At 35.9% G+C, this 15,686-nt stretch overlaps 1 protein-coding gene across 6 annotated transcripts in view; it reads left to right on the top strand.

Annotated features, from left to right (window-relative positions):
- GARNL3 (GTPase activating Rap/RanGAP domain like 3) overlaps window positions 1-15,686 on the top strand; it is a 55,045-nt gene that overhangs the window by 26,938 nt on the left and 12,421 nt on the right. For 5 of the 6 annotated variants that reach the window (XM_062591006.1, XM_062591008.1, XM_062591010.1 and 2 more), the window contains 7 exons: window positions 2,438-2,544; window positions 3,433-3,554; window positions 4,192-4,296; window positions 7,191-7,265; window positions 8,021-8,132; window positions 8,853-8,951; window positions 15,455-15,571. In XM_062591006.1, the coding sequence (XP_062446990.1) occupies window positions 2,438-2,544; window positions 3,433-3,554; window positions 4,192-4,296; window positions 7,191-7,265; window positions 8,021-8,132; window positions 8,853-8,951; window positions 15,455-15,571 (737 nt within the window). The remainder of the gene's footprint in view (window positions 1-2,437; window positions 2,545-3,432; window positions 3,555-4,191; window positions 4,297-7,190; window positions 7,266-8,020; window positions 8,133-8,852; window positions 8,952-15,454; window positions 15,572-15,686) is intronic. The other variant, XM_062591007.1, reaches the window with a different exon arrangement.

The raw sequence follows: 15,686 nt of genomic DNA, 5'->3' as shown, positions 1-15,686 counted from the left end.
GTTTCCAGCCATTCCAACATATGTAAATTTGGCTTGCTTTTGGAGATTTTTTTTATGCTTCACAGGCTGAGCTATCTTCATAGTTATAAAAGAATCTGTTCTTGCTGCAGTACAGTTAACAGTATGTTGATTATCTTAGTGTTACAGGACCAACTAAACTGTCTTGCCTACCTGCAGAACTTGATCATTATCAGTAGAAGTCTGATACTTCTTAATTGCTGAACTGCAATTTCAACTACTTACACATTACTTGAAATCATCTACAGTGGAAGTGCACAAGAATGTGGAGAGAAGAAAGTGGATTGTTAATTGGATTTCTTCAAGAGAGATTGCTCATATATACATGTGATTTCACCTGTCTTACCTTCTTTTCTTGAGTCTCTACTTTGGGACATGTTGGAAGAGAAGTTTCACACTATTCTTCTTACTCTCAATGTTGAGTGTAAGAGATAGAGCATGTGTATGCCAAATAGGTCTGGGAGCTGAAAGTCTACAAGCCTAGCCTGTTGGTAGTTCCTCCTTTAGAAAGGAGGTAATTATATTTTGCCTTAAGATTTTGTGAGAACCTTGTGGCATTGTTTATTCTTTTTTCAACTGATTGTCCGCATGTTTGCTTTTCATAAACTACCATCCCAAGTTAGAGAGGCATAGAGTGTGCTCATGATTCCAGTGTGCAGTGCAGGCTTTGCTGCTTCTTTTCTTCTTACCTTCTTGCTCTGGGATAGAAATGTGGGCATCCATTCCTATTTAGGCTTCAAGAGGTTAGAGCTATTGTTCTAATTGTTAGCTAATAGTCACTAGATAAGCCAGCCAAATTCAATGTTTTTAAAGTTACTTTTTATTTAGAAAAGAGAGTAGCAATAAACAGGATAAAATTGCCTCTCTAAATAAGTGACCGGTTTTACTAGATCAATTAGGCCTATTCCTTAGTTGCTTCATTCAGCTGGTCTTAACACATTATCCCATAGTGCGTACCACACAGTATTTTTGGCTAGTATGATATGCTTCGCTACAGGATTGACCTTTTGTTTTTGTTTCATTTCTTTCCAGATAAGCAGTTTCCACGTTTGGGTCTCAGCTTGCCTTAATTACATTTCTCAGTCCCATCACCTAAGGCCTGTGGGCCTGTTCCTTCTGTCACTTTTCCATGAGAACAGTCTTCCAAGTGGCCAAAATCTCAAACAAGAGAAATAGAAGTCCAGGCTTTTGAGACAGGTTTTCCTTGTTTCACCGGCCATGCCACTGTGAGGTCTGACCCTGAATTTCTGCTTCAAATGACTTTAATTTTGCATTAATAAAGAAATCTATTGTTTGGTTTGGTTGTGTTTTCCCCTTCCAATTCTTTCTACACTAGCCAAGGAAGATTTTACACCTTGAGTAGGGATAAATGATTGCTTTTTACCTGGATTGAATAAAATGGATATAGGGCATCTCTGAGATTATATCCTGAATCTGTGAAACAGGGATTATGGTGATCAATATTCCTGCAACAACTGAAATGTAATACAGCATTTCAGACTGTGTATGCAACTTTCATAAAAAAAGACCGTTTGAATATATTGGAATCCATTTGATCCAAGACCAGGCAACCTCTGCTGCTTTTTGAACAAGCAAATTCTGACTAGTTTGTATAACAGTGGAGTTAATATATTTTGTTACCACTCACCTTGCTGTGACCTGTGTCAGCCGCATATGCTGCTTGGATGGTCTTTGTCTGACTTCTAGCTTATAGTGAAGAAAATTATGCAGACTGTTATTTGAAAAATCAAAGAATGATTGCTTTCCTTAAAGAAGCTGTGGTTTGCTGAGCGTGTTGTATGCACAGATTTGGTACCTGCCATTCATTCTAGCTATACTGGGTTCTTTATGATTCAAAAAAAAAAAAAAAAAAAAAAAAAAAAAAAAAAAAACCACTCAACAGATTCAACTGTCATGTAAGCCATTTTGTCTCTTACTTCCTTAGAAAAAGTGAATTAACTATTCCCAAGGTAAAGTTCAGCTGCGGTAGCTATCATTATTCAGAAAGAATCAGATTTTTTGTGTGTATGGTGAAGGCATAGGAAAGGTGGAAATCTACAAGGAGAAAATGTTTTGGTTAACTAACTGTTTTTTTTTTTTTTTTTTTTTTTTTTTTTTATGGCTTAGTTTGAAAAAGACTGGATTTTTGCCAATACCAGATCTACAAAGTTCTGTTGTAACTGTTAGTATTCCAATGTTAATTCACCTAAAGAATGAAGAACTTTGGTCTGAGTGAATAGTTCTGTGCCCATTTATGGTTTTTCTTTTTTTCTTTTGTTGTTAGAGCCGTGGAAGTTCTTACCTAACACATGCCCTGAAAACAGTTTCCAGTTCTTGCTTCTGTTTTGAATAGTGCCTGTTGAAATGATGAGTTTCGAATGTGACTTTCAATACAAGTAAAGAGCTGTTCTTTCAATAGGCTGAAAATATTTTCAGAAGAAAGCGTTCCTCTCTTTGGGCCTCCCCTTCCATCCCCACCTGTGTTTACAAATCACCAGGAATTCAGGGATTTTGTATTAGTGAAATGTAAGTCAGTTCTTCTTCTGCTAAAAACACTTTTTTAGTAAGTGCTCTAATAAATTGAAATTCAAAATGCTTAGGATGTGGTAAATTATAAACACATTTTCCTGTGTATGCCACAGTTCTGTACAGATTTCCCCCTCTTCCCCCAAATTCTTAAGAGTGGATGGGATGCCAGTTCTATCAAACTGTTCCACTCAGGTTGACAAAAAATGAATTTCTGTGCAGTTATGCTACTCAGATTGCTAGATTCAGACCGACCTTTACATTTTCAGAGTGTGTAGCTGTATTTAGCTTTGTATTTTCTTAAGGGCCTTGGAGATTTGGAAAAAAGTACAATGTGGTTAGATAGATTTAGTAATAAAAGGTGTTAGGTTAACAGCTCAGAAAACCTAGGAAATTAAGCTTTTCTGAATGCATGCTGTATGGACAATAGTAAATTTAGCACTATTAAGAATTTTTTGTTCTGCAGTGATTCAGTTCTAGATTTCACTTTGTTTACTTACCCTTCTAAATCAGCCAGAAAGACTTCGAGACCTGGTCATGATAATTAAAATTAAACATCTGAGAGGAGCATATCTGATAACTCATTTCACATACATTACTAAAAAATACTTGAATTGATTTAGTACTTTAATTGAGTAGAAGTCTGTCTTTCATTTTCATATCAGTTAGGAGGTTATTGGGATGACTTGTACAATTGTATTTTTATTATTTTCTTTTTTAACCCTTTTAAGCTTCAGGGGTTGATATTTACTCAAATATGGGTGAGAAGGGAAACAAATCTAAATTCCTCATGAAGAAACAAGTATTTGTATAAAGAGACAATTTAGAGTCAGTGAAAGGTAGCAAAGCCTTTTTAAGTAATTATCTTCTTTTCTTACTTCATTTTAGTAATAAACGGGGAAAAAGCTACCTTGGAAACCCCAACGTTTGCTCAGAAACGTCAACGCACTTTGGACATGCTGATTCGCTCTTTATACCAGGACCTAATGCCTGATCTACACAAGGTAAATGTAAGTCATTAGTGATCTCTGTACTCTTTATATACCCACTCCTGCTCTCATTAGTACATTGAATGTTCTGTTGCTTAAAAAGGCAATCATTGTGATAAGCACTGAATTGTGTACACTAGGCTAAATATTAATTGTTATAGTCTATTCACCATAAAAACTGCACTTATTTGTTAGGTTATGTGTAAATTTGGATCATTTTTACCCTTGGGTAACCATGAGATAACTTCACTCCAGAATGATAGAGACTTACTCCTGAGGTGAATTTTAACCAAGAAAAGAGAAGTTCAATACTTCTAAAATTAATGATTTTTTTCTGCTTATTTTTCTTAGTTAAATAGGGCTACTTAAACTTTTTTTTTTAATAAATGTATTAATATCTGTGGTCTTTATTATAATCTTACAGAATGTAACACTGGTAAATGCTGACACATTGAAAAGTAAAGCGGTAAAGGATTGGAGTTGTGATTTCTGTCCTCTGAAAAGCTATAATGTTAAGTTCATCATGGCAGGAAAATACCCCAAAAGGACAGAAAATTTAAGTGATACCTGATTAAATTAAAAAAAAAAAAGAAAAAAGGAAAACTTATGGTTCGTTTAAAAAAAAAAAAAAAAAAAAAAAAAACTTTTCCTGTTTTAGAACATGCTCAATAGGAGGTCCTTTAGTGATGTGTTACCAGAGTCCCCAAAGTCAACACGGAAAAAAGAGGAAGCTCGACAAGCAGAATTTGTCCGTCTTGGTCAGGTAGGCTCAATTTGGGAAGTATGTGTCTATATTTAGAAAGACTGTGTTACCCATCTTGTTATAACTTGATTAGTATATGGAGTTATGTCAGGGCTTAATGCAATTCTCTCTGGTCAGAAATAGTTCTGCAGTATTACATTATTTTAACTTATCTTAAAGTAAAATATGAATAAAAGTATTTATCTGTAACATCTGAGATAAATAACAGTTGCAAATATTTTTATAAAAAACATAAATGGAAAGCATGATTGGAAAAATTGTCCTACAGGATCAAACCTAAATGGTCTGTCTCTTTTTTTTGTACAGCAGCTGATTTCTGTATCCCAGGAGAAAAATGATCTGTCTTTCTGTATGCTTTCAAGTACTCTTTCATGGAGTCCTTGCATAAGTTCCAAGATTGAATTTCTTAAAATTTACTTATTACTAGCTTAGGAAGAAGTTTTGAGAGTCCTGCTAAATCAGAGATTGCCCCACATCTTTGAAGATAAAGGTGTTTGAACAGATCAGAGACTGCCTTCAGTCTTCTTTGGGCTTATTGACATCTTGATCTAATGAGAAGTAAAACTTTTTGATGATGCAGATGGTGCAGAAGACAGGCTGATCTGATCTCACAGTTCATTGCAGCTGAAAAAGAAAGTATCTCTGCCCATCAATTCCCCTGTCTCTTCCTCCTTGTCTCTGGGCTGGTTACATAGTTCTGCTGCTTATGTAAAGACTACCTTTTTTCTTAGCTAATTGAACTCACTAACCCAGCAGGAAACTAAACTAGAAAAACAAACAAACAAAGAAAAAAAACACAGTACTCTTCCCTATCTCTATTTTTAATCTAGATTAGTAGACTGAGTTAAATCATGAAAAGAGTCTGACAAGTTCCAGATCCAGTAAAAGGCAGAGAGTGGAGCCAGATAGTTAAGAACAAGAGAGAAAGAAGCAAGGCCTCCCTCTCTGGTGGCAAAAAGCTGGTGGGTTAAGGCTTAATTCTGTAAGCAGCTGAGCCAAAGTGTGCATTTCAGCTCAAAGTGTGCACTGTCTTTGAATCTATATTTTTGTATGCTTCTAAACTGAAGAACATATTTGATACAAATGTATTTGTAGAATTAATGCCAGCAGTTCATAACTGCCTCTTAACTGACACACCACCGAACAGCCACTTTACAAAAACAGAATCAGTCTTTGGGGGATTCTGTAACATTATTCAGTAAGAATGAATTTTTCGACAAGCCTTTAAAAGGATGTTATTTCAAAGGACTTCTTGATTTCTTTCTTGAATACATTTCTTAATATTACTTCCTGTTATGAACAACAGACCTCTGAAGTTCAGGTACTGTCCCTACTGTCCTGTTGCATGCCAGAAATATACTGGATAATGATTGACGGTGAAGAACATTACTTCCAAAAGAAAATGTCACATTGAGAGCTTAAGATTAGTCTGCAGAAGTTGGTGCTAAGGAATTTCAGGGCTGTTAAAGCTTGCATTGGCAGCACTGCAAGGTCTTTTCTTTCGTATTTTGCCCACACCTCCCTCAACCACCGTGAAATAACTTGCAACTCTAGACAGACATCAAAATAAAAGTAAATGTTTTTAATATCCGTAAAGAAATAACAAATAAATGATTTCCTGGGTTTACTAATTACAGAATTTACAGAAATTAAAGAAAAGCATGGTTATCTAAAGTACAGGGACCTATGAACTTGATTATCCCCCAGTTAAAAGCTGTTAAGAATTTGCTGCTCACTGAGCAAATGTAACTGGGAACAGTTCTTTAACAATACCGCCATCTTAGGCATAATCTTCTTCAAAGGGAAATCCAATATGTGGTTAACATATAAGTTTATGCTATTTTTTTTTTCTTGGAACTTTTCTTCACATTTAAATCTTTTCCTTTGCTGCAAGTTTTCCTCAAATTAATGAACTATATGTTTGAATGGTATAGCATGTCTTTCAAGTAGTTTGTGATCATTCTTTTCTAACTGTGAATGTGTCTGTCCCTTTGTTATAGCCAGTTTTGTCAGACAGAAGACAAACCCTACTGACTGGCTCAGCAGTATATTTAAATTATGTATTTGTTGTCAAGAAGATGAGTACTACTGACTGATGGAATTCAAATGTTAAAGCAATTAAATATTTCATCTCCATATCACGTGTAATTCAAATGCGTAAATAGTGCATGCAGCTTATTACTACCACTTGATGGAGACTATACATGGTGGTGGGCAAACTTTAGGACAGTGAATTTGGAGTACGTAATTTACAATTTCATGTGTCCTTGCTTTATAGGAACACTGGATTTTGGTCTGCCTTTAAAGATCTTTAGCAATGAAGGTGTAAAGGATACCTTAAATAGGCTTGTTCTGTATCTCACTGAAACTTTGTTTATACAGTGTTTCTCTAGAGCTTTTAGTCCTTTCAGAGTCAGCACATTTCTAGTTATTGGTAGTGGCAGAATATGTGATACTGTGGCAATATATCTGACATCCCACAACAATGCATGTAGGGTTTCACTTAGTGTATAATTTTGCAAATGAAAGGTCTGTTTGTATAACTGATATGAGGACCCAATATCCAGCTAACAGAAAAAATGAATTCTGACTAGCTTTTATCATTTGAGGTGTTTTGTTTGTTTTTCTTTTCTGTTACTGTTTGACATTTATTTTAGATTTTTAAGGTTTTGTTTCTTGAGGGGGAAAAGAAAGTATTTTTTGGCTTAGCAGATATCTAGCAGATATCTGGCAACTAATGCAGCGTTTGTTCAGGATATAAGGAATACTGCTTCTTGCCTGAGAAAATTACTTAATAAGAATTCTAAGCTGGAACTACTTTGTATTCCTAAGTTGTCCTTTCCTTACAGTTTGGACAAAAACTCAATTTAAATAAAGCATCTGTTTTGTATTAGGCTTTGAAATTGAAAACCACTGTGAAAGGGGATGCACCAACTAACTTGGCAACCACAAGCCTTTGTAAAAAGGAGGTGAGTGTAACCATCTGTCTGACTAAGAGTTACTAGAAAATGTGGCATTCTAAATGCCCTTGAGTGTCATTGCATCCCAAGTTTGCATAATATTTATTTGCTTTTGTAATCAGGTGCTATTGCAGCAAAGATGCAATGTATAGTGTCAGAGTGATTCTGCAGACAATATTCAATGAATAAAGAGTGAATCTGGAGCTAGAAGCGCCTCTTAAGCTTAAAGAATGTCAAAATATTTTCATATCTGAGAACAGTTGTTTTTCCATATGCAGTCATCTTTTAACTTCTCATCAAATTTAAAACAAAATTCAGTTATGTTTTCGTTTCCAGTGTGGTGCCAAATTTTTCCAGGGCATAGGAAAGTGTGGTTTTCTATCTTCCACTCTCTATGTACATCTTTTATACAGTACCATCAGAAGTGCTTGTAGAATTTCAGAGACTTCAGTTAATATTTAATATTTGTTTGGGGGTGGGGGGACCTTGGGAGGTAAGTAGTGAGCTGAGTATCAGTTGCATGGGTTTTGATTCCAGTATTCCAGAAATGTAGCTTATATCTATTAGTCTTCTGTAATAGGGAGAATATTTCTTCTGTAAGAAAACAAGCTAAATTCTGCAGTCTCAAATTCAAAAAATATACTGTTGAGTAGTATTTGATGCCAAAAATATCTGTTACTACTTGTCACTGTATATCAAATTTTGTGTCTTTATGATCTCTATTTCCTAGTGTACTTATATATATACCTTATGTTACTTCATAGCCTTGGGAATCCCAGTCTTTCTGCAGCAATTTTCCTCATGAGGTTGTCTGTGCGGATTCTTGGGGCCAGTCCTTGCTAGTTTCTACAGACGCTGGCATCTTGTTAGTAGATGGTTAGTAGATGATCCAGTGTTTCTATGTCAATTATTTACGTATCTTACTAAATTCCTGAAAATGTATGTTCATAAACTCTATTCAGGTGTTGGCAGCTCCTCACTTATAGTTACAAATTCAAGTGAATTTATTACATTTATGTAACCTAGTTGCAAAAATTCTCCCTGCACCAAAATCAAACCGTATTAGGGAACCAACTTCAGTGCAGATTCCTGAATGCCTTGTTTTTTCCAATGATGTTCTCTTGACTAGCTGAAGACTTATGAAATCAAATGCAAGCTCAAGGAGTATCTACATGTTCTGTATGGATTTCTTAGTCCTTGATGATGCTACTGAGCATGAAGCCAAAGGCTTATGTGGCAAAGAAAGCCTGATACTTCCCTAGCAATGATTTTTCCTAGCTTGACTCCTTATCCTTTGTGGGTCACACAGGGCTGTCAGAACTGAGGGATGAAGTTAGTTCTCAGTGATTATTCTCAAACTTCCCAAAGGAAAGGTCTCTTTTACACTTCAGTTATATAATCTCATCCAAGGCAATGATGAAACACTCTTAAGGAAATACCAACTATGATGCATACAGATATATACATAGCAGACTTAGGCAGATTATTTCATTTTCATTAGAAAAGAACAAGGCTTTTATTACAAGAATGAAATAGTTCAAAACCCCTGACTACCAAATTGCAGAATTTTAAAGAAAATGTTTGTTTCCTTTTTAGATGGTCAACCTTTGGTACAAGTATTTGATAAAACTCTCCAAATAAAGCAGATGCATGTGCTGGAAGCTCTGGATCTTTTGATTGCCAGAACAGAAAAAGGTGAGACAAGTCCCTGTTCCTTGATTCTAATATGAATGTTGTTGGCTCACTGTTACTCAGCAGAAACAGCAGTAGAAGGGAATAGTTAAGCTATGCATCTTAAAGAAAGAAGCGTGAAAAAACACTCTAGGTTTTAATTCCTGGAGTACTAGATTTATACAATCACCTTTTGTTACATCACAGCCATTACTGTTTTGTTGTTGTTAGGTTTAGAGTTTTTATTGTTTTCCTTTAGAGATGCTGTTACCTCTTTCCCTTTCCCCATTTCCTGTGGGCTCCTCAGACACTGTTCAGTTACGCGCAAGTCCCACGGTTTTAGAGATTGCATGTTTTGTGAGTCACGCTTGCCATTGACAGACAACTGTCTGATGCTTCATTTTTAAAAAGGGAGTACGTACAGCAGCTGTCACATACAGCTGGTCTTTTTTGAAGAGAATGGAAAAAAATCTCTAGATGTGTCAGACAGATTCATGGACCTGTTAAGGCAAACCTAACACTGGTCAAATGATGTATTTCTATTTAAAATTACTGTGGTAGTTGCATCTTTGTTCCTGGGAAAGAAAATTTGTCATGACATACGCAGAAAAGATGTCATGTTCCATCCCTGGGGTCCTCTTTGAAGACCTCTCAGAGCACAAAACTATCCCAAGCTCTGTGAGAGACAAATATTGCCATTTTGTGTTTAGCCAATATTGTGTGTCCTGTAGTACTGTGTAGGCAGTATTTCCCTTCTCTTGCAGTATATCTAGGTCTGTACTCTAGTCTGTTCTGCAACCCTGATAGGCAAAAGCTCATTATGTGGGATCCTAAATACCTTTCCTAACCCTTCAGCATTGTCTGTCAGGCCCTTTTGTTGGAACAGATGCTTCTGAATACCTCTGTTAGTGAGCTTAAATTAAGGCTGTACTGTTTCTAGCATAGGAAGTGGTCGCTGGTGCATCACATTCTTTGCAGGAATTTTATATAAGGCTGCGTGAAGATGATCCTCTCAAACCTTGACAAAGGCAGTGTTGCTTTTCTAGTCTGTTAATTCTGTTGCTTCTTTCTCCAAAAGGAGTAGGTTACTCTGTCAATTTCTACTTTTTCCTGGATTGCTGAAAAGTTTACTTATTACAGAAGGAATGTTATCAGAATCAATAAAATATACAAATTAACAGCAGGAACAATTTCATTAGAGCCTGTTTTTCAAAAGAGATTTTTTTCCATCTGGCCACAACCTCAATTTTCTCATCCAGAATATACATCCCAAATATCATAGAATTTCTACAGAAAATTAATAGCATTCTTAACCTGAATCATGTTCAACCTTGCTACTATCTCAGAAATTCCTTTTCTTCTGCCAGAAAGTAATTTAATCTTGCCACTTGCAACAAGATTTTTGGAAGAAACAAAAAGGACTTTTACCCGTCTTTTAAAAGAATTGTCATATTTTGTCTTTTTTCCTGACAGTTTTAATTTATTTGTGATCCAGAGCTGATGCAGAAATTGGGAAGTAGTTTCTTCAGCCACTATTTGAACTCAGCACCCCCTGGAAGTCACCTTAACGGGATTATATGTCTATTCCATTACGCAAAAGGGTGGGAGGAAATTACTTACCCTGCAACTGTTCTACCAAATTCGTTTTATCTGTATTTATGTTTTTCCCGAAAGTCCGTGATTTGAAATTCACAAAGCAAGCATACACATAAAGCAAGTACAAGATTTTGTATGTAACACAAAGAAAATATTTATAATTTTTTGTTGTTTTTTATAATGTTATGTCTGTCTGTTTCGTATTAGCTGAAGTTACATTAACCCAAACTTAAGGTAAAACGTAGTTCCTTTGGTATCACTTTGTAAATAAAATTTGTTAGTGATGTTGGTGTGAGCTTTTCAGAAGCAAGGCAAAATAATCTCCACAGAATAGAAGAAAAAAATCTAAAGGAAAATTTCATATTGAATGATGTGTATATTTAATAGTAAGCAAACAAATAAGCAGAGGAACGTATGAATGAACATGAAAGAAAACAAACATGGAAACAAAATCAGAAATGTCAGAATACAAAATCAAATACATTTGGCAATAGACATAGAAAGTAACAAGAAAACATTTCGTGGGAACAAATAAATTGTTGATGCACTATTCTGCCCAATGCAGCGATGGTAAGGAGTGGGAGAGGAGAAAGACACTTAGTGGGACAAATGATTGCAAATTTTTAAGTGAGTAAAATATTTTTTAAATTGGGTGGTTCTGATGAAATTGACCCTGGAATGCTTGCAAAACTATCTGAAACTATCTGAAAGGCATTTGCAATGACCTTTGAACATACCTGGAGGATGGGAGACTTCTCTAAAGATCTGAAAAGGGTAGTTTTATCTGAAGTTTTTGAAGGTTTGTGAAGCTACTAGAACAGATCACTAAATTTAATAGTCAAACTGTTAGACTGTTTAGTCAAACTTGGAGAGAAAGATGTAGCGAGGCTTTTTGAGGAAGGAATTACTGGTATCAATGCACTATACTTCAAATATATCTTTGATAAAGATTTATCCTTTCAAAAAAGTGCAAAGATATTTAACTCTTAATATGGATGCTTTCCTGATTTTTTTTAAGATTATTTTTAAACTTGCTAATATTCTGGCCTCCTATTTTGCATTTGTGTACCATATTGAAATTAAAATATGGGGCAGAATAGAAATCGTACTTGCCCTTTCTTTTCAGAAAGTGCTTCAAGCACTGTTTTGGCATCTGACCTATTGGAGACCTCCTTTCTGTCCCCATGGTCACTGAAGATGGCTGATACAGCAAAAATGGGAAGGATAATGAATTAGATAAGCAAAAGCATACTCATACTGGACTTATAAACTAGTGTTAAAGGTTTTGTGGGATTTTTAGCATATAGTGTTATATGCTAAGTTAAGCATATGTTTTAATCTTAACTTTTAAAGTGTATGCTTCAAGTGCATCAATGTGAAACAGTGACATTTTAAGACTCTAGCAGAAAACTTGGGGATGGTATTATGAAATTACTCATATAGAGTATAGTATTTCTGCAGCAATGATTTGTAACAGCCAGGCTTGAGATCATCTTCAGGCAGCTCTTGTAAGAAACAAGTATTGCTCCCACTACTTTCTAGCATACCATATTTTTCTGAGGGAGAGGAAATGTTAACAATGAAACTGGAGCTGAAGATAACACTATCAGCAAGAGCTATTTCAAGTCAGCCTTTCCAGAGAAGAAGACATTGAAGAAATTATCTATACTGATATCAATGATAACGGCATGAATTACTTTGGTAGCAATGATCCCTGTACTAATATTGATTAAATTTGTCCCAGTAATGAGATACAAGGCCAGCGGAGCACAGAAATAGATCTGTTTTGCCATCCAAACACAGCTTTTCTGTTACCACTTACTTTTCCATTGAGGTGAGAGGGAAGGAGGAAGAGCTCCTTCACTTACATTAATCAAGTCCATAGGAGGTAAAGAAAAACTGTGAAGAAGCTCAGATGATAGTCTGACATCTTGACAGACAGCCACAGATCTAACACTGCAGCAGGGGTGTTTGGGAGGTCTGCAAAGCAGCTAGTATCCTGAAAGAGATGTGACGGATCCTAGAGGACATACCTATCAAAGGGACAGAGCTCTTTTGAGCACAAGTAAAGGTGAAGATTGCAATGATCTTTGAACATACCTGGAGAACGGGAGACTTCTAAAGATCTGAAAAGAGTAGTTATATCTGAAGTTTTTGAAGGTTTGTGAAGCTGCTAGAACAGATCATTAAAGGTCATTGCTTATGTCTGCTGAGAGGCAGGCTCACTGTTGATTCCATTGAGTTGTAGTGCCATGACCTAAGGGGATCTCTACCTCTATTCCTTTTTTTAAAAAAAGCTTATTAATACTAACTTCAGCAAAAGCAGAAGACATTGTTCTGCCTTAATAAAAATGCTTACCAAAGACAAAATTTATCATATTTGTCATTCTCTGTTGCACATACATAGCACTTTCCCAGAGATAAGTATGTCATGTTTCAGAGAAGCATAAAGGGTCCTCTGAAGTTTGCCATAACCCTCTTAGATTGTTTCTGCTCTGCTCTGCTCACTGTTTCAGCCTTCACAGCAGACAGCTAGATATTGCATCAGCTGTTGTCTGCATCTTTTTTATTCCTTACACCTACCTAGATCTTTTTCATAATTGCCTCTTATGTCAGCATAAATTTATCTTATTGCTGCATCTGGGGATCAAAGAAGATACTTAGAAATTCATGGAAGACACTTAAAGTCATTATATTTGATTATATTGAAAGGAGGAGGGTCTCTTATCCTAGTCTAGAGCTTCAAACATAGAACAAAATACCTCCAAAAATGATAGTGTTGAATTTTGATAGTAATGCATACTTCCAACTGTCTGCAGGCTTACAACCGTGGTGTGTGTTTGTTTGTTTGTTTTAATAGTGTAGCCACTCAAATTGCTCAGAGAAAGTTCCTGAGATTTGCTGTAGGTACGCAATGCGGTGTTTTGAAATTGTTTGAATAGCCAGGAATCCTCACAAAATATTTAGCTGGAGTAGTTGCTCAGCTAGGAAAACTGAACGCAGCGGTTACCACTGGATGAACGAATGATAAGTCTGAGGCAAAATCCAGGATAAAATGGTAATAAATTTAGAATAAACTTTTCTCGGTCTTGAATGGCTGCACTTTCTGTTAGATTACAAAAAAAAAAAAATAAAAGGCTATCTTTCTGATCTCATTGCATGTGGTGGTAGTCATAAGAGTTGCAACTGATCCTACATCAGAAAGGATAACCTACCTTCATCTTATGGCAATAACTTCTTTAGCTTAAAACCAAAAACAAATGAAATAGGATTTTAGGATACTAGTTCACGTATAGTGGGTGTTTTTTTTTTAGGTGTGACGTTTGACAACACTCATATGCAGCACTGAGAATTGTGCTGTAGTCTAGTCCATTGTAAGAATGGATGAACAGGCATGTTCTTGATTACATTTCTAGTTTCATAGAATTAAAATGTTGCATGAATTTGGTAGTCACTCTTTATTCCTTTCTTAAAGCAAGACACCACAAATTTTTTACGGACCTCAGATGGACAAAAAAGGTCAGTCAGTCAGCTGTGACAGCCATTCATCTTTGGGTGTGAGGATTATAATTTGCACCTTCCAAAAGCTGGCAATAAGCTTTGAGACTTTCTGAGCAGACAACACCCCAAATTGTTGCATCTAGCATGTAAGATGTTAGCTTTTTAAGTGCCGTGGATAAGGACAATTTCAAATATGGTAAGGAGATTCTCAGGTACAGTGTGAAATACCTTATAGATAGCCTTACTCATCAAGAATAAAAAAGTTTTGGAAAGGAGCAAGTCTGCTAGAACAGATCATTAAAGGTCATTGCTTATGTCTGCTGAGAGGCAGGCTCACTGTTGATTCCATTGAGTTGCAGTGCCATTACTGGCAGATCTAAAGCAGATCTAAAGCATGCAGTTGACACATTGTACATCTGCATCTTAGTTTACTTGTTGATAACTTGTTTGACATTCTAAATGGCTAATGTGTGCATTTTCTATGCCTTGCTATTCATCTGACTATTAAGACTTGTCCCCACCGCAGCAATCTGTATTTAGAACCTTTGCTTATTTGAGAAATTTGCCTGTTTCTGAAATCATCACGTTGTTATATTGGAATAACTAACTGAATGCTACAAAGCAGATACTGAATTGATGAGGGCAATAATACTGTCCCTGAACATTTGATTTAGCTAATGTTTTTCAGACTTCCCTCTAGAAGGCTGAATGCTGCTTGCCATTCTTCTTTCATGAACTCCACAAGCACACAAGAGAGGGATTACATTTAGTTTGTTTTCCTTTAGTCAGTGTTGTCAGTGAGAATTTGTCTGAGTCTGATTAAGCAATGTTTCAGATTGTGGTAGACCTAAGGAATGGTTCATGTTTTTCTACTCTTTATGCTTGCTACAGGAAAAGAAGGTGATGCAAAGGCCAGATTTTGCCCTCATGCATATTGATGTTCTGTTGGAATGGAAGGCAGCATCCATTCTGATCTTGCTCTTGAATTTACAGTAGGATCCACCAGTGGGATCCACACTGTATGTTAAGAAAGCATGTTTAATTTTTCCAGGTATCTGAGCTAGTCCAGTAATTCTATGCCACCTAAAGAAATTACCTTTGTCTTACATGCATTCTAAGAAACATGGTTCTTGAATAAGAAATTATTCTTAACAGTTGTTCATGTCTAACTGAAAACAGTAGTGCATGGTTTATTTATTTGTTTTGGACTTAGGGTTATATTTTTCAGTCATCTCTATCTTTGTTGGAAGCAAAAGGTTTAGCTATGGCTGTGAATACTGTGTTATTTTTGCAGTTCGAATATCCCTTGGAACTTTAAGTTGCCTACATTTTGAAGAACTGACAAAGAAAAACAGTCTGCCTCCAGAAGGCTTTCAAACTCTGTTGCAGGTTTCATGGTTTGTTGTTTCCTGGCTCTCTCCATCCTTCAGGAAAGGATTCTCGTCTCCTTGTCTTCAGACTGAGTGCTGTCCAAAAAGATATAGAAACAAAGCAGATGATAAGGAGCAAATATGACTGTAGAGAAAATAAACTGGAGAGAACAAAAGGTGATTTTTATTACTCTTTGTTAAAAGCATCCACTAAGGTATTGTGGCAATAGTTGACATAGGTTTTATTAGTTCTGTGGTAGGTATTAAGCTTCAGTTTTGTTCTGGACAGTCG

Source organism: Rhea pennata, chromosome 18 (assembly GCF_028389875.1).
Source record: "Rhea pennata isolate bPtePen1 chromosome 18, bPtePen1.pri, whole genome shotgun sequence".
Lineage (NCBI taxonomy): Eukaryota > Metazoa > Chordata > Aves > Rheiformes > Rheidae > Rhea > Rhea pennata.
Note: the sequence above shows the minus strand (reverse complement) of the source record. Positions and strands in the feature narration are given on the sequence as shown.